General features: G+C 41.4%; 1 protein-coding gene across 10 annotated transcripts in view; it reads left to right on the top strand.

Moving 5' to 3' along the window:
- Window positions 1-25,397, top strand: part of KALRN (kalirin RhoGEF kinase) — a 447,706-nt gene that overhangs the window by 402,448 nt on the left and 19,861 nt on the right. For 4 of the 10 annotated variants that reach the window (XM_031590658.2, XM_090143646.1, XM_090143647.1 and 1 more), the window contains 15 exons: window positions 1,045-1,328; window positions 2,182-2,286; window positions 6,177-6,272; window positions 7,470-7,600; window positions 10,348-10,414; window positions 11,602-11,705; window positions 13,016-13,085; window positions 13,533-13,619; window positions 14,404-14,496; window positions 15,202-15,252; window positions 15,559-15,636; window positions 16,170-16,355; window positions 19,413-19,584; window positions 22,752-22,984; window positions 24,084-24,331. In XM_031590658.2, coding sequence (XP_031446518.2) covers window positions 1,045-1,328; window positions 2,182-2,286; window positions 6,177-6,272; window positions 7,470-7,600; window positions 10,348-10,414; window positions 11,602-11,705; window positions 13,016-13,085; window positions 13,533-13,619; window positions 14,404-14,496; window positions 15,202-15,252; window positions 15,559-15,636; window positions 16,170-16,355; window positions 19,413-19,584; window positions 22,752-22,984; window positions 24,084-24,331 — 2,005 coding nt within the window. Of the gene's footprint in view, window positions 1-1,044; window positions 1,329-2,181; window positions 2,287-6,176; window positions 6,273-7,469; window positions 7,601-10,347; window positions 10,415-11,601; window positions 11,706-13,015; window positions 13,086-13,532; window positions 13,620-14,403; window positions 14,497-15,201; window positions 15,253-15,558; window positions 15,637-16,169; window positions 16,356-19,412; window positions 19,585-22,751; window positions 22,985-24,083; window positions 24,399-25,397 lie in introns of those variants that run through there. The other 6 variants (XM_090143648.1, XM_090143645.1, XM_090143651.1 and 3 more) reach the window with 5 other exon arrangements.

Below are 25,397 nucleotides of genomic sequence, written 5' to 3'. Positions count from 1 at the left end.
CAGATGACTGCTTTCCGATGTACAATATGAGACATACTTTATGGGAGTGTGACAGAATTTCTGAATTCCGTAAAAATAAATAAATAGTGATTTCTTCTTGGGCTGAATGAAATAAAACATCTCAGTCCCCGGTTGCTCCTGGGGAGGGAGTTGCTTTTGCCACAGTTTCAGGAAGGTGAGAGCAGGACACTTGTTCCTAAAGGGCAATTGAGAAATGTTCCAGCAACTTGTTTGCTTTGTTTCTAAAGACTTATTGATATTGGCACATCTTTGGTCTGTTGCTTTGGGGGGGTGAGGGAGGTTGTCCCATTTCCAAGGTGCGGGCCTGAACATGTGTATTGATAATCACAGTTGGTTATGGTTCCACAGAGTCTCTGCTTAGAATATAGTGAAAATCTTTTTAATTTAAAGCCTGCCTTGTATCTCCTTGGGAGTTTCCTTTGGTTTGAACAATTTGTCATCTTCTGTAATTGTTCATTTCAATTTCATAGTTCTAGAGAAGGTGTGAAGTCTTCTAACAAATTGCTTTCAGGAGCAAAGCAGATAATTTCAAAGTGCTTCAAATAACTTTCAAAAGTTAATACGCAGTCAAACCAACAGTAATGTTATTGGGGTCTGTCAAAGGCTGAGAAACATTTAAGGCGTCATGACCTGACAAAGTATTGGTGGCTGTCAGGTCTCTTGTAATGATTTGCTCTTTATGCCTAGCTTCTTCCTGGCAATTCACAATGAAATCTGTGGAAAGAAGCTGAGAAATTCAGCACTGAACATGAAATTCAGGCTCTCATCAAAAACTGGGTAACTGTAGTGCCTGTGACCTTTCGTAAGGACAGATGTGTGGTAAAGAGTGTAAGATTGTAAAAGATGCGTGTTGCATGGCATATTCCTCTCTGGCGTGCAATGAAGATTACAGTGTTCAGAGGTCACAGAATTTTCCATTGAGGCATCTTGCATTTTCATGCTGAGGAATGCCAAGTGTTTGATGTGTGCTAGGAGATAGGAGAGGGGCTGTTTTAATCTCTCATGTGCACTGTTTTCTTGCAGAGGCATATTCAGTCTCTTCCAATGAAAATGGAGGCAAGTCCGATTCAGTGGCCAACTTACAGCCCCAGCCATCCCTCAACTCTATCCAGAGCTCTCCCGGCCCCAAGCGCTCGACCAACACACTGAAGAAATGGCTGACGAGCCCCGTGCGCCGGCTGAACAGCGGGAAGGCCGAGAGCAACATCAAGAAGCAAAAGAAGGTGCGAGATGGCAGGAAGAGCTTTGACCTCGGCTCACCAAAGACTGGAGATGAAACCACTCCTCAAGGAGACAGCGCAGATGAGGTGGGTGTTGGTGTCTGTTGCAGGAAAGAATCTCTGATAGCTGGTGCTAGGTGATGCATGCTTAAGCAAATGTAGCTCGCTTAGGGTCTACAAGGAGCAGCGAATTGGATGAAAAATTAAGTTGATTAAAGCTGTGTTGCAAACAGCACTGTCTTCCAAAGAACAATGTAATACATAGGGAACATTTCAGAGTCTGCATATATTGTTATCATTTAACGAGATTTTTTTTTTAATAGCCTGTTGGAAATCTGCCAAGGACAGGAATGAAGCTATTTCTGAGCAGCTGTTATCACTCCTTGCTGAGGTTCATATCACCTTTCTCCTGCTATGGCAGTGTAATTCCTTACTGAAGGAGAACACTCAAAGAAATAGCCACATTTCCGTTGAACCAGCTGCGTATTTGTAGCTGCAGTTTCTCTGCAGGCATGTTCTTTGCTAGAATGGCTCTTTCCTGATAAAGTGAAGGTGGAATCACAGGCAGAAAATGGAGAGGTTATGAACTGAAAGCAAATAGAGCAACACATTTTGAAAACTGTACATGGAGCTGTTCTCATTTAAATTAGAAAATACTTTTCTGTCAGCATGCAGACAGATGTAATTGCCTTAGCTCTTATCTCACACAGTACCTACATTTTCTGGAAAAAAAAAGAGTGCACCAGGATTACCAGGCAAAACCATACATCTTTATTGCTTCTCTTTTATGACACTTGGTATTACTTACAACTCTCTCCACCGCCATACTGAGGTAGTTTTAGTATTACTAGCAGACTCAAAGCCTGGTGGTAGGGATCAAATATCTAAAAAGATAAAAAGAAACCTCTCCTTGCTTCTAATTTTATTTCATTTTTCTTAGAAGAGCAAGAAGGGTTGGGGAGAAGATGAGCCAGATGAAGAGTCTCACACACCTCTTCCTCCTCCTATGAAGATTTTTGACAATGATCCAACCCAAGATGAGATGGTAAGACCTCCCTTACTGTATCAATTTGCTGTTCTTAAACATTTTCTTGAAGCATTTTTTCATGTAGCTGTCTCATAGTCATTTCACAGAGGTCTTCTGGTGTCTGGGCTTAGGTGTGTGCTTACAACAGACATCTATGTGTGAATCATAGCCTGCTACCTTTCTATATTTACAAATAGTGCCTGATGAGCAGTTTAGCCTTGCTATCTCATTTTATGACAGGTGTTGTGTGTTTGTATTTTGTGGGGTCAGAAATTCCTCTCAGGCTGATTGTGCGTGTTCTCCACATAGGTTCTAAAAGTGTCATAGAATCATAGAATTGTATTGCTAGTGGCTGGCAGTCACAGTGGTAGTGGTATTTGATGGCGTATTGGGCCTGAGGAGTAGGACAGGTAATGGATGGAGTCTGCCTGAATCCAAAATACCATCCTTACCAAGAGCTAGATAACTTGTGTTCTGCACAACCCTGACCCTAACCCTTCTGTGTGATTGTCCCATCATACAACCTCAGCTATCAATTGCTTTAAAACTTTCAGGTGGGAAATCCTACCCAGTCATATCATTCAGCATTTCTGGGTTATGGCTCCAGTTAGTTTGGAGGCTCCCAAGGGACCTGAAGTTTCTCTCAAGGGTGCAGAGGGCCCTTGTCTTTGAGTGCCATGTTGCCAGCCATAGTTCTCAGCTGTTAGTTCGGATCTGTAGAGCATTACATCAGGAGTTTGTTTGCCATTGATGGTGTAGTTGTTCACAGAGTCCTTCAATTACTGTTTTGTACTTGAGCTGAGAATCTGTGAACTTGGTTATGAAAATGTTTCTCAGATAGCACAGCTTCTGTCTGTGCATGTACTCTTTACCCATTCCCAGTGCTGGCATCTCCCTTGCAGAAATCCATCCCCTCATCTAGCTGCTTCCTGCTTTCCTGCTGGCATCTGTTTTTAGCACTGCCACTTCTGTATCTCTATCCTCTGATTGTAATTACTGCATGCCAAGAAGCAAGGATAGGGGAGATTAATAAAATGTAAAAAAAAAAAACAAAAAAAACCCAACCCAAAACACAGGAAAAAAAACCAACCCAAACACAACCCAGAATGTTCTTGGGGACAGCTCAGGCAGGAGTTTGGAGCAAACATCTGTGGGACTCGAATAGCAGAGTGGTGGAGGAAAGGGCTCTGGGCTCACTGCTTATCTGTCAGGAAATGTTACAACATGATGGTGGCAGCGAGGCCAGAAGGAAGCAGCTGGAGGCGAAGACTGCTGCCCTCTGAGCACTGCATGTGCTGCTCTGGTGGATCCGTGCCCAGCACAAGAGCTCCTGGCTTGCTCTCTGGGGCTTTTAGCTACATGTTTGGGGGGTTGTTATTTAAAGAAAGCCAGACAAGACAAAACAGCAAAACCCTGCTCTTGTTGTGGTCATTACTTTTGTTTGTTTAACACACTGTGTCATTTCACTATTCTGTAAAAACGTTTCTGACAGCACCAATCTTGTGGAACTAAACTGTTTTCCTCTCCAGATGTCAGAGCTTTATAGAGCATTTTGGCATCCTATTTCTTCACTCAATCCTAAAAGAGAGGATGAAATAGAATAGATGCATCTGAAACCCTCTTATGTTCTCTTTTTCTTCCCCTATTCTCTTTATGTCCCTAACTCCCTGGCACCAAAACACCGCATGAGCGATGTCTGAGCCATTCTGGAGCCAAAAGCTCTTTAACTGTGTTATTTGGTCCTAGATATTGGTCATGTCCTGTTACTGCTTGTTTGTACAGCCTGTGGGTTGGGGAAGAAGCAGTAGCAGGAGGGGACATCCACAATGCCCATGTGCAAGAAGCAGTGATCACAGATCACAGAGCTCACAGAATCATTAAGGTTGGAAAAGACCTCTGAGATCATCTAGTCCAACCACCAACCCATTCCCACCATGTCCCTCAGTGTCACATCCACCCTTTTCTTGAATAGTGACAATGCCTTGCTGATCTTGGAGGCCCATAACCAAAAATGATGATATATCTTCATATTACAAATTCATAATTCACTCAATAGGGAATTGAAATGCCACTTTTCAATGTGCCCTACACAAACCAGGCTCTTTTGTCAATCACAGAAGTGTTTTACTTCACCCTGAAAGATTTTTAGGCAGCACATGTTCCTGTGCTCCCTTTAAAATCCTGCCATTCTGTACTTTTCAGAGATATTGAGCAATTTCAGTTAAAATAAGTGAGAACAACAGCTGCTCAGTGCCTCCAAAAGTTGGACTCCTCCAGCAAGAAGGATTATGTTGGGCAGTACAGTCAATGTGTTTGTCCAGCATCTCTGCTCTCAGCCTTTTTGATCTTAGAAATGTCTGTTGCATTGAAGGTGAAACCTGCTGTCTTAGCTTTTCCATTTGTATGAGTTTCCTGCATTACCAGCCTAATTCCTCAATTACCAGCCTGATTACCTGTAATTTTTGTTGTTGTTGTAATTAGAACTGTTGATTAGATGTATTATTTGAGTGAAAGATGAGACTACAAGGGGCAGGCTGTTCTCTTTCCTGTTCTGTCATGAAGCTTCTGGCTGAAATTAGTCTCCTTTGCCTTTTCTCTGTGTCCTGGGGCTGTGTCACTCACCAAAGGGCTGCTGGAAGAGATGGCCCACTGCCTAATTCCTGCCATCACCTTTCCACTTACTCCCCAGCACTATTTCATCTCTTGTTCATTGGCACCTGCCTGATGACTTTGCTGAAATAGGTGCTCTGCAGAAGACATTTATCAAGTGGCTGAGAAATGAATCAGCTATTTCATAATTCTAATGCAGATTTTTTAAAGAATTAGCCATGTTCAGTCTATGTCTGCCTGCCAAAAGCTGATTACTGAAAGGTTTAGGTTTTAGTCAGTGCTAGTGGTTCGGAATAAGCACACATACAGGTGGGATAACAAATACCAATAAATACCAATTCCTGCAGCTGTCATTTGAGTACTATTTTTCAGACTGAGTTTTCTTAGGACAAAGACCTACGTGGGTTAATAGAACACCCCATGTAGAGCACAGGCCTGAAGCTGAAGCTGAGTACTGTGCAAGGATGCTGTGCTTCACTGGGCATGAGAAGGTTTTTGGCATCACTGTGATGATGTCTTGGTATGTCAGGGGGATTGTACAACTGGCAACTATCAGTCTGAATGTGGAGATGTCCAAAAACATTACATGATATCAGACACCTGAAATCGAATACCTGTGACCAACAAGCAGAAATACAGCAGTTAAACTGATGTCACTGAGGATAAGTCAGCATCTCCAAAGAGTGCACCGAGTACTTAGAATGGATGAAGTACACAAGGGCATTTTCTCTCCCCTGATTGCAGAGAGGGAAGAGAAAAGATACAGATTTTGGATGGCTGAAGTTGCAGTGCAAGGTGTCATTTGAGGAGTTCATGTGGAGTTGCAATTGATCTTTGGGGAAGGAACTGGGGAGGAATATTTTATCCCCTGTAATTCCATGCATACTTCCACTTATTGCATTTATTCAATATGTATGTATGGGGGAGGGGTAATTTCTTACATCTGCAGTAAGAAGATCTATTTTCTGGAGACTGTAACCATAGATGTCCATGGAAGGAGGAGCTAACAGACATTCAGTGTATTGTAAGCTGGTTGCAAATGAACTTCAGCTCTTTGATGCCATTCCCTGGTTCCTGGCCTTGGAAATGCTGCAAAGGGATGTGCAGCCAGACTTGGCAATTCTATGCTTGTTGATACAGCAAAACTCTCTCACTTGACTGTGCATGTGACTCTCTAACCCTCCTGCTCCCCTTCTGCATTCGTTTTTCTCCCATCTCAGAAGCTGCTTCACTGACCACTGGTTTCCCGTTCCCTTCTCATCCTGCTAACTTTTCCTTTGCAACCTGGTGTCTTGCAGTCCTCTTCTTTGCTAGCTGCTCGGCAGAGCTCCTCTGATGTCCCAACTGCTGCGGATCTTGTCAGTGCAATAGAACAGTTGGTCAAAAGTAAGCTGGTAAGTTTAGCACTGTGAAAACAACATGGCTCTAAGGAAGGGCTTTACAGTCTGCCTCTGTTTCTGGTTCTCTTGCCTTCCACCTTCATCTGCTGTGCTTTTATTAACCCTGTTTCAGTATTGCACACTCCACATGTGTGGTCCCATGTCTGTTGGAGGAGGAATAATATCCTGTTTCATATATTGGCTTCTCTCAAGTTTTCCCCCAGATGATTTAGAATGTTAATGTAAAAGCTATTCCTTTTTCTACATGTCCCAGGACCTCTAAAATTAGCTAAATGCTTGCTTTTAGGGAGTTTCACTTGATTAATCAGGATTAAAGCAGGTTTGTGATGCACCTACGAAGGTTAATTTCCTTCTGTGTAATGGAAGGATGGAGGGGGCCAAAGCAACACAAAGAAAAGGAACCAGTGATCATTGAAATACAGTAACTGTGCAAGTCACTTTACCTAGTGACTCATTTCTGAGGGTTTTGGCATCCTCCTTGATTGAGATGTTCATACGTAAGGATAGTCTGTGTTCAGAGGGTGCTCTATTAGAGTAAAGATCTCTTTGGTGCATGGGAAACTGAGAAGGACATTCCCAGAAAATTTACTCAAAATAGTTTTAGTCCATCGAGGGACTAAAAAAATTAAAAGTATTACATTAACCCAGTTATATGTATTTTCAGAGGGTTTTTTTTTTCTCTCCCTCCCTTATGTGCTGTTGGGTCAACTGCAATTACTTTCCAGGAATTTGGGGGAAACTTTAATCATTGTGGAATGTTACTATGTACCCAACTGTTTGTTTCACTTTGTGTCTTACTTTGCTGCTAAGAATTCTTACTCAGTCTTTGGCAGAGAAAGACTGACCACATGTAGCCTAACCTTGGGTCTGGTTATGATACTGGGATGTTTTCAGGTTGTTTTGAGAGAATTTGGAAGAGATTTCTCATCCCAGGGCTACTGGAACATCTTTTTACGCCTTCTGGCAAAAGGACATATTTTCTGGTTTAATGCATTGTTTGGGGGAGGAGGGTTTGTATCAAAACCTGTTTGGTTGTGTCTCACTAAGTCCTATGGGAAATTATATCTGAATGCTCCGCTCAGTTTTAAACTGCACTGTTGATTGCAGGGTTGACTTAAAACAGAAGGTAACACTGATGCTGGAGTTCAAGGATAATGTTTTTTTTCCTATCGTTTTTTGGGGCTTTTTTAGACCCTTGAAGGAGGATCTTACCGAGGAAGCTTAAAAGATGCCACAGGCTGCTTGAATGAAGGAATGACGCCTTCAACTCCCCCAAGAAACCTTGAAGAGGAACAAAAAGCCAAAGCAATGAGAGGCAGGATGTAAGTTGCCTTGTTGGTTCTTATTTCTGAAATATGCACCCAAGGAGGACATGTGTCTGCATGGAAAGAATACTTTGTAGTCAGCAAGAGAGAAGGAACTGGGAGTAAAACTGCGTTCTGCTGCTTCTGTTTCTTCTTAGCCTGCAAAAATACTTCAGAAAAGCATTTTGCACCCAGGAAGCTCCTTAAAATGTACAGCTTTTACCCCAGATAGCAAAGTTACTGTAGGAGCCTCTGGGCAGTTACACGTGGAATTAGTGAGGTGTTTGACTTGTTAATTACAGAGGTCCCAGAGGTGAAATCATTACATGAAGGGGCATGTATTATTGACCCTCAAGGAAGAGTGCTGAGAGCCCATAAAGACTTTGTGAATGAGATCTTTTGCATTAGTGAAGGAAGAGGCATAATTCAGAGGCATTTGTGGTGGGAAAATGCTTTTGAAGAGTAAGTTTCATATGGGAAATGAAACTCCTGTGTTCCTGGTGATGGGAGAGGAAAGAAAGGGTGACATCTTAAGAAGGTTGTTTTTTTTGACTTATTTATACTCTTCCATAAATACAACAAAATAATCTTGTGCCTTCAGTGTTTATCCTCATCGTGGCATACCTTCATGTGCAGGCTGACACATGCTGTTTCAAGTCCTTGCTTTTTTCTGGTAGCCCTTCATTCACGAGATAACTGACAGCTAACTGCAGGTTGCGTTGCAGGGCAGAGACCTTGCCACTGTAAGTGCGCTGTAGCATGGGGACATTTCTGACTCGCAGTGCTTCTGGCAGAGGGACCAGCAGCATGTTTCGTGTAATTAGCGGCTGCCTCCGTCCAGATTTCCGAAATGCCAGGATGTTTGGGAGCACCTGCTAGTGGCTTTCAGCACAAGGCATCTGTCTTCTCTCCAGCTTCCCACTGTCTGTGCTCTGTCTCTCACTGCTTAATTTCATAACCGTGTTAGGCAGCTCCAAACTCGAGCTTTGACCCCCATTTCTCACAAAACAGCAATTGAATCCTTGCACAGGCATAGGCAGTAATTTCCTACCTCTGGGAGCATGTGTTAGCAGTTAGCCTCAGTGTAGGTAGCCATCAGCCCCGATTGCTGCATTTCTGTGAGCAGCAAGACAGTGGTCCTAATAAAATCATAGAATCATTAAGATTGGAAAAGACCTCTAAGATCATTGAGTCCAGCCATCCACCACATGCTGTCCACTACTCTTGCAGATTTAATGTGGGGTTACCAACATATCCAGATGCTGGAACTTATTCAGAAGTGAGAGGGCTACACTCTTGTTGTATTTAATGCCATTTTAACTACTGTTGTGCAGTCAACACAGAACTGCCTGCCTGGCCTTGCTCTCTGTTATCAGATCAGTTGAGTGAACTCAACATTTTAGCAGCCTATGTCTTAGAAACCTGAAATCTGGGAGTGCCTTCAGAGTCCAATGCCAGAGAGGGTTTGGGGAACCAGCTGAGATTTAGTGTGTTCACCTGGCAGACACGTGGTTGACACAGCAAGACTTGATTCACACCTGCCCACCTATCGTTGCAGGACTGGGTGCTACCCCTGCCTTCATTCTTAGAGCAGGCTTTGGTCAGCTGTACTCTTACAGTCAGAGAAATGGGCCGTGCTCATCCAGGCTGCATGCTGCTGCCTTGCCAAAGAGCAGCCTTTTGCTGTTTACTACCCAGGCACACAGCTTGGCAAGACACTGCAGAGAGCGCAAGCATCTGGCATCACTGCTGCCAGCCCTGGCCTCTGCCCAGGGGGCTGGATTTCACTCCTACATGAAGGAGAAGCTGCTTGACCTCTCCCTGCTGCACGTCCAAGCATCTCCTCTGCTCCATCCAAGCAGGGGACACCTCGGCTGCTGTTGTGCTGGAGCCAAAAGCCAGCCTGTGTTTTTTTTTTTCTTTTTATCTTAGCACTGTTCACCCTTAGCCCTATCTCTTCAAGTGGGCTGACCTGCTGATTGATGTGAGGGGAGAGATATTAGACATGAAAGCACTCCTCTATCTTGTTAGCCTTGTTGCTGCCGGAGCGAGCTCGAGCACAGATGGAGTTTATTTGTCATGTGCCAAATCCATGTATTGGCGTAATTGAGAGGAAAACTGTCTGCAGCAAGCTGTAACTTTTGAAATTGTCCTTAAAGGAACATGATGTGATTAGGCAGTTTGACATAAAAAAGAGGGTTGTTTTGTTTTTTTTTTTGTTTAGTGCTGTTTGTGTGCATCAGACCTTCATTAGCCAACTTGCCTACCCAGGATTATCAGATAAATGTAAATCACCAGGCACCCACAGAGATTACTGAGTCTGACAGATTAAGCTCTGTGTTAAGGCAGGATGGGGGATTTGTTTTCCAAGTGTTTGAAACTTCTAAATGAAAACTGAACTGGGGCAAGAAATCCTTTCGTCCTTGCTTCAAAATGGATTGGGAAATGTCCCCGCTGCCAACAGGAAGGCTGCACAGAGAAGAGGAGAGCAGGGAGGGGTTATTCAAAACACAGGCACCTTGTTGTGCCTGGGGACCTGGTATGTAAGAGGGGACAAAGGAGAGATGCTCTAGATAAGAGTGCTGGAACTACTCTGGCCTGAAATGTGACATTTTTTGTTGTTTTCATTCCACTGAGCTAAGAGTGACTTGGGTTGCATTTCCAGGGATGCTGCTGGATATTTGCTGGGAGGTGATACGTGGTAAGGAGCAAACTGTAACATCCAGGAGCATGTTCAAATAGATTTATGTTCTATTTTAATTTAGGTTTGTCTTAAATGAACTGGTCCAGACTGAAAAAGACTACGTCAAAGATTTGGGAACTGTTGTGGAGGTGAGCTGAAGCAACCCCTGCTGTGCAAAATGTTTTCCCGCTAACAAACAGCATGCTGAAAAGTGGCAAAAACAAAAAATACAGCACGAGAAACAAACTGCCTTATTTTGCTTCCATGGTCCCTTTCTCATGTTGACAGAAACAAGAAGAAATGCCTTTGGAAACTATTTTTGTTTCCATCTAACAAATGTTATATTTTAGGTTTCAACTCAAGTGTGCAAAGGTTTTTCTTGGCCCACCCTGCTTGTGACAAACAACTTCCTGCTCTGGAGCAGCCCTGAGAGCAGTGGTGGAGAATAATTTATGCCCCTTTCTTTTACTTTGTTCCATTCTTGCTGTCATGCAGTGAGCTTCACTTCAAATTAATATTTTGTAATAGTAACACATACTTTACTTGAGTTTCCACCTGGACTATGGTCCTGTGTTTGAGTGCCTTCCCACTGGTTGGGTTTGGATCTGTTCTGAGGTGTGTGTGTGGCCAGTGGATTATTGTTCAGGAGTTTGGGTTGTTGTTTTTTGCCTTTTTTTTGAAAAACAGTCACGGTTTTGTAAGCTTGCAAAGGGCTGGCTGATTCCTAGGGATCACCTGCCAGAGACAACCCACACGCATGGTCTGGTTTGATTCCCAGCAAGGACTTAGCATTGGAGGCACTTGATTGAAGTAGGCTTTGGGGAATGCTTCTGGCATTCACTGTTCCAAGGAGAATTATCAGCCCATCTAACAGCAATTTTCAAGAGCTTCCAGACTTGAAGGACTTTGTGTTATCTTCTGTTTACATCATGCTCCACTGGCAGAGCTGACAGGTCTACAGTGCTCCAGAGACTTACAAAGAAACTCTCAGGAGGTGTGAGAAATCCTATTCATGTGACTCTTTAAACTCTCTGCATGGCTTTGTGCTCCCACAAAATACTCATGGTGATAAATAGAAGAGTTTTGTCTGTGCAGAATCTGGCTTCTGCCTCTTACCAGCAAAGCCAAGGGCATGATCAACTACTTATGTTTAATTTTTATCTTCTAATTGCACTTGTCACTTCAGTGATAAAGGTTTATAAAACTATCGCAGATATTCAGAATAAAGAGATATTCAAAGAAAAAAGACATAAAATTTTTACTTCCTTGAACAAAATGAGTGTAATTATGCTCCACCTTTGTATAAACCCTTTACTAATCACTGTTACTCCTACAGGGCTTCATGAAGAGAATAGAAGAAAAGGGAGTTTCTGAAGATATGAAAGGGAAAGACAAGATAGTGTTTGGCAATATTCACCAGATTTATGACTGGCACAAAGAGTAAGTTGTTGGTTTGGTTTGTTTTTGAGCTCCTTTCTAACCACTTGTTCATGAAGGATTGGGGTATGCAGTATCCTTACGTCTAAGTTGACTTTAATTGAACATTAGCAGGTCATTTAGGGCACAGCTTCCTAAGGACATTGCCTCACTGTCTTTCCTCTGCTCTGGATGTATCCCTCACCAAGGTATCACTGTGTCCTTGCCATCACCCATCCCTTGGGTGCCTCTCACATGGTCCGCTTCTGACAACAGCTCTTGCAAGCATAAACCAAAAAATGTCAGAAAAACATTCACAAAATAGTAAGTTTATGTCAGCAACAGAATATTTTTACCAGTGTCAGTCATTGTTTGTGATGATACGAGTTTTCTGTAACACATAGAGTCCCTATTTTTGGTTCTGCGTATCTAGGTCGAGAAGTCTGTTTAAAATGCAGATGAATTTCACTTTCATACAAGACTGAGTTATGAAAATAGCTGTAGCTGATGGCAGTCATAGGGACATTTAGCTGGGACAGATATTCAGTGTGCATCTTTTTTGAGATTCTGGGATTTCTTGGGACCAAACTGTTGCTGGTATATGCTCTGCATTTGGCTACTGTGGGAAATATATGGAGGCATTTGGGAGAAAAATCCTGTGGTGAAAAGGGAATATCATGGAAATGGAGAATATCAGAGTTTACCTACCAGTTAGAATAACAACAGCGTTTCTGAAATTTGGTTGAACTGCGTTTATGTCACTTTTAAGCATTCAAGCAGGCACCTACCAAAGATGCAGGTCAAGATAGAGGCTGTTTATAAATATAACTAACAGTAGCATATTGAGAAATAGTGTAAAACAGAGCATGCCTGTATTGATTTGTTTATTCAAGTGGAAACTTTTGTGTCTCTTTCATGCTGACCAGTGCTCCCTATCTGCTCATGCAACTGAGAACTCCTTGTAAAGTATCAGTTGGGTTTTCACAAATGTTTAGATACACAGAAGAGTTCTATTTTATAAGTTCCCAGGGGAGAATGCAGTTAGGTAATCATTGGCAGTTTAAAAGCATTGGAACTTCTGTAAGTGTAACAATAAAGAAGAGGGGATAGTTTGCAAGAAAATACCTCCATATTTCAGAGCTAACTCTAAAACAGAGTTCACTGTTTTAGAAATGCCCCCACCGAGGGCTGAAGCCAAGCTTCTCTTTTCATTTATTATTGAATGCCACAGCTAAAACTGCATTGATGTATTACTGACAAATGACTGGTTTGCTGCTGGGACGACCTAAAAAAGTCTTCTGAAGTGTTGGAAATGTTGATATCCTTTCTTTCAGCTTTTTCCTGGCTGAACTGGAAAAATGTCTTCAGGAGCATGACCGTTTAGCACAGCTTTTTATTAAACATGTAAGTTTTATTCGGTTACCTATCTTTTAGTCTACTCATCATTTAGGGTGTGATGACTCCTTTCCAAAAACATCTGCTTGTGTCAGCTGGATACTTTGACATTTGAAACGTGATATAAAGTAATTAACCTATAGTTATGCATCTTCAGTGAGCTGCTGGATTTCCCTGAAGCAGTATCATCAGCTTCTTGTAGACTTCTTATTTTGGGGGGGAAATTGATTTCTTAATTAAGTGGTTGCCCCCAAGGCAACCTCTGCCTTGCTGAAGGGATAGAAGTGGAGAACAAAACCGGTTGCCGATTTACATTGCCATGTCAGCAAATTTTTGATTAAACCAAAAATGAAGATGTCCAAGCAGAACATCTAGGCAATTTTCTGCCAGCTTTTAAAAGCAGAACAGAATAGCAGCCGCTATCTCACCAGGCTGCTGTGCATCTTGCTTTCACAGGAGCGGCGATTACACATGTATGTGGTGTACTGCCAAAACAAGCCACGATCTGAATATGTAGTAGCTGAGTACGAGGCATATTTTGAGGTAAGCATGGCTCATTATACGTTATTACTATCTACAGCTGTGAGTCTTAGTAGACTGTGCTGTAACCTGTGAGGTTTGTCTAAAACAAACTCCAGATGATGTTGATATTGTGAGTGCTGCTGAAGTCTGCGCTGTGGGGAAAAATGTTCTTCCATCTGTCTCAAATTCTCATGTCGTTAATTTCTAATAACTACTTATTCCAGCACTCAGTGTCATCCTCAGAGTGCCACAACCGCACTGAATTCTGTCCAAAATAAATAAAACAGACATTTTGATCTGTAATCTACAGAGGAGGAGGTAAAAGTCGTTGGAGCTGGGTGGTGCCTCTCATAAACTTCCAGTAACTTCGTCTGATTCAAGAAGTCTTTGGGACTAGACACATATAATATCTCGACCTTAGATAGTAATGTGAAAGAAGCTTGTTTAAATACAGAAAGCTGTTTTGTTTCAGCCAAGGGCACGAGGCGTGTTCTGTAGGACTTGTTTGTGAGCAAATCCCTGCTGCGGTGGGGAGAGCCGTCTCCAGGCCTTGCAGCACGGTCAGCTCCAAGGGGAAAGGAATCTTGTGCTTTCAAATATCTTCCAGCTCGGTCATGACTTTTACCCAGTCTCTGCCTAGATAGGAGATGCCAGACTTTTAAATCCTCTGAAATTCGCTCTTACAAACAAAAGATTAAAAACAGATCAGCTTTCTGTAGAAGTAAGTCTCTGCGGAGACATTTTATCGTGTTCTCTGCTTTACTCTGTGCTTGTTTGCAGTTGTTTTTTAATCTTCACTTTTTAGGAGGTTCAACAGGAAATAAACCAACGGCTGACCATCAGTGACTTTCTGATCAAACCCATTCAGAGAATAACTAAATATCAGCTTCTTCTCAAGGTGAGTGGAAAGATGAGGTTTGGACTACCCTGTATCTTGGACACTGTTATTTTCAGTTTTAATTGAAGAGTAACTTCATCATGTTAGGAAGAAAGAGTGTTTATATGTAAGCATGCAGTGGTTGAGCCCTGTGAAAGATACCCAGAGGGCAGGAGGGTCCCATCTGTGAGAGCTGTTTGTAACCAGTGATAATCAGAAGACTTTTCTTATTTTCTGTTGGAATATTTCTGTAAACTTCAAATAGAACTTTTCAGCCTCTGAAATTTCACAGCAAACTCACAATCAAACTTTCGAGATTGCAACATAGGCAGGAAATAGTGCTGACAATGCCATTCTTTGCTGCTGAATGATACTCTTCTAATAAACACTGCAGCTTTCATTTCTGAAAATCCCTCTTCTGAATATTTACACAATATTCTGGTCTGAAAATTGGGAGAATCCATGGTATTTTTTTCCCAAGTCTGACTGCTATGACTTCTGCCAACTTTACCCACAATGCCAATTACTCAGCATTTCTGAAAATCCATCCCTAGGTGTCTCAAGGTGATAGCCAAAATTAGGCATGTCTAAACCATGCTCTGTCTTCTCCAGCAAGTTCCTTCACAGAAAAATGACTTGATAAATGTGCTGCTTCTTTTTTAAAACTGGCATCTTCTCTTTTCTCTTTCTGAAGTGCCTTAATGCAAACGTTTCTGCTTTCTCCAGGACTTCCTGAGGTACAGTGAAAAAGCTGGTCTGGAGTGCTCTGAAATAGAGGTACGTTTTCATGGCCTGGATAGTGGTGCTGCAATATCTAAGGGCCCTTTATATGGAGAAATCAAACCACAGTATTTAACAATTATTGAAGGTCCTGCTGATATTCCAAATGCGGTATTTCTCTTTAGATCGAGACAGAAGTATAAGATGAAGGCACAGTTCTCTTTTAGACATTATCATAGATGTCAAGTACATGAGGACCTTGCCATGAATACCTTCTAGCAGTGATCACACTATTGAAGTTTGTTATTTGCCGCTTTGCTTTTAGGGACCCTTTACCAATGCAACCTTTGTTCTTCTTAACAGAAAGCAGTTGAGTTAATGTGCCTTGTACCAAAACGTTGCAATGATATGATGAACCTGGGTCGCCTCCAAGGCTTTGAGGTATGTTCTGCTTTAATAACAGCCAGGGTAGGAAAGGTGCTTTGTCTTTCTGTGATTGTCTCCACAATCAGCCCCGCCTCAAGCTATTTATCTAACAATTGTCCTTCTCCAGTGGTGAGCTGCATACTTTGGTGAGGTTTCAAAGGTGGAGATAGGTGATATGCCTGTCATCCTAAACTTGCAACAATAAAGGTGTTGTTTCTTCAAAATGCAAGATCTGTAAAAGCTTCTGCAAGCCTGAATTAGACTTCTTATCTGTCTTGCTGTCAGAGCAAAATAAACATTGAACCAGACTGTTCTGTTTGTTATAAGGTCACCAAGCACTAACAGCTTATCAGCTCTCTTCAAGCCTAGCACATCCAGGCAGGGACCTAACCCCACAGGTTGGGGTTATAATTTGGGGGTTGTAACTGAATGTTGACAGTGTAGTCTTTGGCAGACCTGGTAAGAGAGGACTGCAAAGTATAGAAGATCATTTCATGGAACCACACAGAGTCAGAATTTGTAACGTTGGTTCCTTGATTGCTCCTCAGGGTAAGCTGACAGCCCAGGGCAAGCTGCTGCAGCAGGACACCTTCTACGTGACAGAGCAGGACTCCGGAGTTCAGTCTCGACCGAAGGAACGCAGAGTGTTTCTCTTTGAGCAAATAGTTATCTTCAGTGAGCTGCTTAGGAAAGGATCTTTAACACCAGGGTACATGTTCAAGAAAAGCATAAAGGTAAGAAATAGAGTGAGAGGTCCATATTCTGTTTGACTGTCACACAGAGATGTCTTAACCAATTTTCTGTACTGTGAGACTGGTCTGTCCTGTCATAGGTGGACAACATTTTGTGGAAAACATTGGCATTTAGTTTACAGTAGATCAGAAGCCATTAAAGACCAATGTCATGAAGTAAACCACTGAGTGCCTATATTTACTGGGCAGCTCTTCTTTCACACGTAGGTCTGAGTTAGCAAATATTGCTACAAAGCCTGCATTAGGAAAAGTAAGTGCATAATAGTTGTTTTTAAGCGTGATCGTAAAAGGTGGGGGAAACAAAACCGTCTACTTAAGCCTAACTGTAAGTCACTGGATGTGACATTACTGGAAATACCCTTCCTGAGGGGGTGGAACTCTTGATGCAAATGTGAATGTTGCACGTGATAGAACTATTTCAAAACCAAACAAAAATACCCATAAAAATAAATGTAGATAAGGAATTACAAAGCTAGATAAACTATTGAGAAAGCTTTAAGAAATTGATTTAATTTTCAAATAATCTTTCCAGAGTATTGGGCTGGATTTAGAAGTAAAAACTAAAAGTAATCAGGGAAAACATGTTTATTGTTTTTCCAAGGGTTTCTGTGTTTGTTTGAGAAAGGCAGAATTCACCTCTGGAATGTAGCTGAGGTTGAATGCTCCACTTCTTTCAGTAAAACAGCCTTTGCTGTAGCTGGAAAAGAGCGAAGTCACTCGTTCATCTGAATGTCGTCACCATTCAAAGCTGAGAAACCAGTCTGGAACTGATTTCCTTCCCAAAGTGCATTTAAAACAAAATGTGGGAGAATGCATTGTGTTTGCTTTAAATTTTAAATGATTCATTAGTATGAAACAGAAGAGAACAATGTCAGATAAAATAATGCATATTAACCATATAACCTGTTATAATAGATAATAGGCATCTTCTTGGCAGACAGAAACTGCAGCATTTGCTGAAAAGCATATTCAATTCATTTGCAAGTCAGTGTTCTGTAGAGTTTTCAGCCAAGTAATAAGCTAGAAAGGAAAAACCTAAAGTTTACAAGTAAATAATAATCTTGATTTAGATGAGCAGCTTTGATTTTATCCTGCTGCTGAATTAAATCATGATTCAATTTGGAGATAGAAATAACATGAATCATTTTTACTTCAGTTTATTGTGTGTATAACAACGAGGCTTTTATCTGCAGGAAACAATTCCTGAATTGTATATTGTAGATAAAGAGAGAAAAATAAATCTCTTCTAATGTCAATAAAATTAGCTTGCCTCGAGGGTATGGGTTGCTTTTCTAGTTAAACAGCTTATTAAAGTAATGCTGTTCCCAGTGCCTGAGTTGCTTTAAAATCTCTGTGTGATAATTTTCCAGTCCCTCTTTTCTTCCATTTGGCAAACAGCTCATTCTCCTGTTGAGTAACTACAGCAAATGTGGGATCCCCCGTGGCTCCACATGCATCTCCCCCACTGCAGCTGGGAGTCTGCATTCCTGCAACACTCCCAGCCTGCTCCCAGCCCCTGATTCAGCTTCTGGTTGCTTTTGCAGTGCTCCTGTATTTTCCCATTGTTACGCTTTGATCCCATCTTCCATGATGGTTGTCCAGCTCTCTGGGAGACACTTCCTGAGAGACGTAGGCTGTTTCCTTACTGGTCACATCCTCCCACCCAGCAGGAGGACCAAGCCAGCACCAGAAGTCCCATTTCTTTCCTCTATCCAAGGTCTGTCACACTTGGATAGTGACAGGGGCTTCATCATGATGTCCTACATTGGAGAAGAATCTTTCTTTATGCAGTGAGGTGTAGTTGGCTTTCAGAAATAGCACATCCCTTCTCGGACACTGCTCAGTCGGATGCCTGTCAAGCTCTCAAAATACTTAAGTGGACAGCCTTGGCAAATGCATCTGCCTGAGACACCAACAGTAGTCTTAGAACTCTGACCTATGAGTTCTTTTCTTGGAGTCGTATAGGACTGACATGCTTGCTTTGGTTATCAGCCAGAGGAACAGCAGCTCAGAACAAGAGGGGGAGAACACTTTCCAAGCTCCTGGTCCACCCCTTCCCTTATTTCCCTGTCAAAATGGTTCCTGCCTGCTTCACAAAGTCCACAGGGAACCATGGAAGGGAGGGAAGAGGCTCCTTCCATCTCACAGATTAAATGCAGCATTCAGATGTGGAGTAGACCTCTCTATATCTTGACAGATACAGCAACAGGACTTGGACCTCTTCTAGAGGGATGTTCTGACCATAGCCTTCAGAGCCATCTATCTTTGACAAGACTCTTTTTTTTTTTTTTTCTTTTTTACAGCAACTTGTAAACTAACATCTTTGTCAAGCTTCTGTTATGTTAATCCTGAATTGTCCACTAGAGCAGAAAAGCTATGCCAGCCTATTCTTGTTTACTGTTGCAGACATGAGTTATCCAGGAGAAGTCAAAGTTATGAATGCACTTGCACAGAAGGACATGTTATCCTACAGATGAAATTCCCATCCATGAGATTTCTAGGAAGAGTATCTGTGACTGTGCTCAAGTCAAACAAACACATGCAGATGACAGTGCCTTCCACTAGAAATAAGATCTATTGCAGCTTCAGTGTTCTTTTTTTTTTTTTTTTTAATATCCTTGTACAGTGTCCATTCCATTTAAGATGTTAATTTTCTGTCACTAGACAGATAATTTCTTTCCATGAAGGATAAGAAATGTAAACACTCACTTAAATTGAAGGAATGATAGACCTTATTAACATCTTAATAAGAACAGTTTATTTATGGGTTATAGTAAATTTTTAGCTCATCAGTCAAGTCTATGTTACCTTAAAATAGAAATTGTAATTCAAAGCAAGGCAGATGGATGTCTAGTATGTCTGTCAAAGCTTGAAGTTTACCTCCCTAAATCTAGGTGAGGCAAGTTCTTCTGATTATGCCCTGGCAGTCTGTTATTGGGCTCAGTTATTTTCAGGAACTTTTCACAAAGTTCTGTTCTGATTCTTGAGTAATGCTAAGTCATGCTCCGTGTAACACATGCTTCCCTTGGCTTATTTCAGATGAACTACCTTGTCATTGAAGAAAACGTGGACAGTGATCCCTGCAGGTTTGCTCTAGTGAACCGGGAAACATCTGAGAGAGTCATTTTACAGGCAGCTAATCCAGAAATTCAGCAGGCTTGGGTACAGGACATCAACCAGGTCCTGGACACACAAAGGGATTTCCTAAATGGTATGTACATGGGCTTTGCACTTTTTCCCAAACAGTGACACTAAGTGGGACTCAGAATCTTTGCATCTTTGCTCACTCTGGGCAAAAAACTATTCAGCAACTTCTTGTTCATATGGAAAATCCCATGGAGAAAATGAGAGCCCAGTCTGCCTGTCATCAAGAACTGGGTCAAGTGCTATCCACAGAGTACATGTGAAAGAGGCCTCATAAGGTGTCAGCTGGTCTTTGAAAAAGGACCAGGTAGTGACACTCTGCAGAGCTGTGCATCAACAAGGGCCTGTTGAAGATGTCAGCTTTGCTTTAGGAAGATATTTGGGGTGGTTTGAAATTGTATTTCAAATTAAATCTGTTTTTATTAAAAACAAAAACAAACAGCACACACATGATCAGCAAAAATGGATTTTGAAATACAGAGGAATCAAATTCAATTAATAAGGAACCAGGACTGGAGGGAAAAAATAAAAATGGTATCTCTTTTTGTCTGTTGTTGGGAGCAACAAAGCAGGAACATTTCTTTGGAAGCCTCCAAAATTGTTTCGTACTATTCATATCAAAACATGTTTTTTTTTTAATTGAGCTTACATTAAAAAAGCATTTTATATTTAAAAAACCTTAATAAATGATTGCTATAGTGAAACTTGCTAGCTTGAATCAAAATGTTTTGGCTTGGCACAGTGTGTTCACGTTTTTGATTTGGAGCGTTCTATTTTGTGGATTTTTTTGTTGCAAAATCTGAAGAATTTCTTTCAATTCATATCCAAAGAAAGCTTCTCTTTTCTTCAGCGTGGAGTTTTTATAGGTTTTGGTTTTGGTTTTCTAATTTCAATTTAACACAGCTTTACTTCTCAAAAGTTTTTCTACTGTAGTACCTTTGCAGCCCCTATGTAGCCATCTTCCAGCATGGAATTTGATGGGTTAGGAAGGTAATCTTCAGTATCTCTAAAGCTAGAAGTAAAAGTAGATTTATATTAAAACACAAGCTGAAGTATTTGCTTTAAACCTATAAATAAGATCCAAGAAAATGGTATTGCATCCAGTCAAGTTTGTCCAGTCTAGAACAATTTAAGTGGCTTCTAGGATGTAATCTCTTTGAGGCTGACTAATCTTTAAATACGTTCTTTAGCTTTCCATTTCATTAAAGTGGATGTTTTCTGTCTTGAAAATCATATTAAACTAACACTGAGCTGATGCTGCATAAACTAAATAACAGTATATTCCCTATGTGTTCTTGATCAAGCTGTACCTGATTTTTCTGATTTGTTTAGGAAAGCCCTAACAAATAAGGAACTATGTGCAAAGCACAGTATCTGCATTCTCAGTTCATACATGTGAAATGTGGTGCAATTACACTGTAATATTCAAGCTTTCCATATTTTTCTTTGGGATAAGAAAAGGTGCTAAGCTTAACAAACAGACTGCACAAAATGATTGGCTATAGTGAATGTTCTCTCCTTTAGCTTTTAAGAAGTAAGCTGTAAAGAAAGTATGTCACTGATGGATGTACTTCATATAAAAAATGCCATTGATCTGTAACATTTTTATCATGCTTTATGAGTTTTTCCTGAGAGAGCAAGTACATGCACATTGATTTTTGCCAGGAGCCTGTGAGAATAGTAACAGATGTTTAAGAGGAGGTGGGAAGCCAGGCACCCCTCTCTTAGCTAACTGGATTTAGTAGCCACAAGTGGACGCTCAACCAAGTGTCCTTTAAAAGCAGTGGAGAGCATCAACTGTTTCAAGACAGAGACATTCTTCTCCAGGTCTTATTGCTAAAGACCTTGCAGCCTAATCTGCTGCATATTCTAGTGAAATGTCACTGTTGAAATCACTGCCAAACATCTCCCTAACATTCCTCCTCCTTGGTGGCTGGTCTGCAGCAGGACCAAAGCATTTTCAGTGGCAGCTGAGGTAAGCAAGTGAAATGGGTTATATCTGTGGCATAAACTTGAGTCACTGCCTGGGCTTTTGAGCGAGCAGTCCTTCAGATTGCTACAGGTCTCTGTTAAAATGTCTGTCCTTTTGAGGAAAAAAGCAATCTGGCCTCCTTGACTTGTTTTAGTCTTTTGTTCTCTAGTATTAAGTGGTTTCTTGTTGTACAAGCCCTGCCTTTCTCTGGAAGGGGAGCATATTGTGTGGTGCTGAGCCTTTCTGTTTGTCTTTCCTTTTCCTCTTGTTGGGAAAGACATTCTTTCTGTTGTGGTTCCCCGGCTGGGCTGATGCTGTGACACTGTGTCCTCCTGTCTGCCTCTTGCTAGACAAGTCTCTCTGCATTCCAGTAGGTTTAGTCTGGTGCATGTACACAGACAGTATTAACTGCCTATAAATCAGCCACTGAAGCCACACGACATGTAGAAAGCAAACCCATAGGTCTGGGGATAGGAGTCTGAGCCTAGTAAATCTGTCTCTTTCCCATTCCACATAAGTCCTAGCCCTTGTTCCTTGTCCTCCAAACTTATCACATTCTTTATTTTTTCACCATCTGGCATTTTATCCTTCTTTCCCCAGTGTGAGCTCTATCTATGACTAGAAAAGATACTCTCACAAGCAGAATCTTTTGTAAGGCTTGTGAAGCTGTTTGATGTTGCTTGTGGCTGTTTTCTGGAGAGGTTTGGGCTGCTGGGATTAATATCATTGTACCATCTATATTTCTTCACTTGTCGATCATCTCCAGTGATTTCTTTGAACCAAATCAGTTAATATAGAAAATCCATAGGGAGACAAGTTCCAGCGCATCATATTTGAAGAGAATTTAGTAGTCAAGCTCTCATGGAAATATACAGATGAGACTTATGGGTCTTGATCCGTATTTCCTGATGATAAACAAAAATCACTGTAAATAAGCTGTGAGTCTCCTATTCAGACTTTCAGTTATTTTTATTATAGGATTATTTTTATGATGTTTTATTTGTGCAGTTTCAAAGACAATTAATGCAGCTACGTATGCTGTAAATGGCAAATATTTTAGTGCACTCTTCAGTTCATGCACAGTGCAGTGCAAGATGCTTGCATCCTGTCTAGCCATGAATGCGCCCTGTGCTTCCATGGGTGGCATTTTATGTGCCTGTTTGTTTTGCAACTACTGTGTCTGTTCTGATTGAACATGCACTCTCTATATCCCTTTGCAATGTCACTGGAAATGTATAGCTAATTCTTGTCTTCTTTTGCAGCACTGCAGTCTCCCATAGAGTACCAACGCAAAGAAAGTAGCACAGCAGTGCTGAGGCCCCAGGCCGGTAGGGTCGCTCAGCCCAACAGCAGACCCTATTCTTCTGTTCCAGTAGGGTCTGAGAAGCCTTTGAAGGCTACAAGCCGTAACCCATCTCTCCCACCCCTGAAGATATCTACCTCCAATGGCAATACAGGGTATGAACAGCCTGGAGACAAGTATGAACAGAGCAAGGTACTGCACTCGTCTGATAAAACATGATTTCATTGCCTGCTTCTCATACTGTCTGTAAAGTTAGCTCTAATTGTCAGCCAACCAGGTCAACAGCAATCAACAGACTGAAGCAATGATATGAAATGTGGTTTGGAATTGAATGCAGACTGTGGAAGTTCTGGTGTTCAGGCAGTTGGCTCTTCAGCTGGAAAGCTGAGACAGAGCCTGCCCCTGGAGCGCTGAACCCAAGAGTTTTTCAGGGCACTGTATTTGCAGACCTGCTAAACTGAATTTCCGTTTGCAGTACTGGCAACAGTAATATCCAAGCTTCCCTAATGTCCATTAACCACCCATTCCTGAAGAGGTCTGCTCTGATGGTTTAAATAGCCTGCATCGCAGAGTGCCAAATGAAGGTTGTAATTCAGATGTGCGTGCCCTACACTGGACACAATTCACAGAAGCCACCAAAGAGTCAGTCCAGCAGTGTTTAGACACAGCAGTTGGCTGATACTGACCAAAGCCACCTTCCAGTAAGAATTATATTTAAGAATATGAAATGTGTATTATTTTGGTTTCTAATGTGAGCCTTCATGGGTTTTTCCCCCCCCACATTTGGTTCTGTGCAGGTTCATCCACAATACCAGAACACAGCTTGGTACTGTACTGCTGGAATAGCTATGAAATCTAATGGGAAGCAGGAAGCTGGTTTCTGTCAGATTCATGCTAATCCTTAAAATCTTTCTCTACCCATATAAATTACTGTAGAATCATAGAATCAGTAAGTTTGAAAAGACTACTAAAATTACCAAGTCCAACCATCAGTCCATCCCAAACATGCCCACTAACCGTGTTCTTCAATGCCTCATCTCCATGGTTCTTGAACACCCCCAGGGATGGTGACTCACCACCTCTCTGGGCAGCCTGTGCCACTGCATCATCACTCCTTCTCAGAAGAAATTTTTCTTAATATCTAATCTGAACACTATCAGGTAATTTGTATCTTCTTCCCTGGTGCAGTTAGGCTCTGAGGCTCTGAATGAAGTGCCGTGATTACTGCCAGAAAAGGCAGGTTCCTCACTGCCACCTTCTCACCACGTTTCCATTGTGTCCATTTTCACAGACTGATTTGGGAGGGTGCAATGGGACCTCATCCATGGTGGTGATTAAAGATTACTATGCACTGAAGGAGGACGAGATCTGTGTGAATCAAGGAGAGGTGGTTCAGATCCTTGCTATCAACCAGCAGAACATGTTCCTGGTGTACCAGCCCGCAAACGACCACTCTCCAGCTGCTGAAGGATGGATCCCTGGCAATATCTTGGCTCCCCTCACTAAATCCACTACAGATAATAGCGACGGAAGCATCAAGTAAGTGCCATGTTGACTTCGCTGGGAGCACTATGTGGATGTTTTTGAGGAAAAAAATAAAAATAAATCCAGATGGTAGGGAGTTCCTGCTGATTTTTATCTACAGTGCCATTGGAGCAAGCTGAGTGGTCAATCTGCAGCGTCGGGCAGCCATGGTGGATAGCTTGGGTTCTGCTTATTTACATTATGTGGGGTTTTGTTTATCCTTTGGAGAGAAATAAAACCATAGTTGGTTAAAGACATATTTTGTGTTACACCATTTTACACCAACATGGACCTGCTTGGACTGGACTTATATTTATGTTGTATTAAGTTACTAATCTATATATGGGTTATAACAGCATCTGGCAAAAAATAATCAGGCCCTGTGTTGGACTGAGATTCGCTTCTCTAAGAGGAGAGATTTTGTTTAGAATTGTCTATGGCAATTTTCTTGTACAGCTTTGTATCTTTTTTTTGTTTGTTTCTTTGGTTGGTTTGTTCTTTTTTTCTGTTTGCAGTTTCTTTTGTAAAATATTTTTTGGTTTGCAAGACCCCCATACAAATACATTCCTGTATAAAGTATTTTGCACTATTTAAAAAAAAAGAAGAAAGAAACAAACTCATACTGATGAAGTCAGGTTGTGCAATATAATGGATAGTCGCAATGTTCATCATTGTACCTGTCATGTAACTAATTTTAAATGTACTATTTTAAATATGTAAAATAAATCTTCACCATGAGCATGTTTTAATGAGGTAAAAGAACTAGTTTGACCCTTTTTTGTTTTGGTTTTATTTGATTTTTGGTTGTTGTTGTTTTGTTTTGTTTATAACTTTTTGTTGCTTATTTAACAAATGTGTGGATATATATTTTTCTTTCTTGATTTTTAGAAATTTGTCAGTCTGAAATGCAAGAAAGTGGTTTTTTGGTATTAAATACTGAAGGTACAACCCTCTTTTCAAGTAATACCGACTGATTTCTTTTAACATCTAGAACAACTACATGGTAATGCATGATGTGTGCTGCAAATTCTGTTGTCTTCCACGAGTGCCTTGAAGCACAGAATTGAATATGAAGAAAGAT

This window comes from Phasianus colchicus, chromosome 7, assembly GCF_987193195.1.
Source record: "Phasianus colchicus chromosome 7, bPhaCol1.hap1.1, whole genome shotgun sequence".
Lineage (NCBI taxonomy): Eukaryota > Metazoa > Chordata > Aves > Galliformes > Phasianidae > Phasianus > Phasianus colchicus.
The sequence above is the reverse complement of the archived record's forward strand: the minus strand, read 5'-3'. Positions and strand labels throughout refer to the sequence as shown.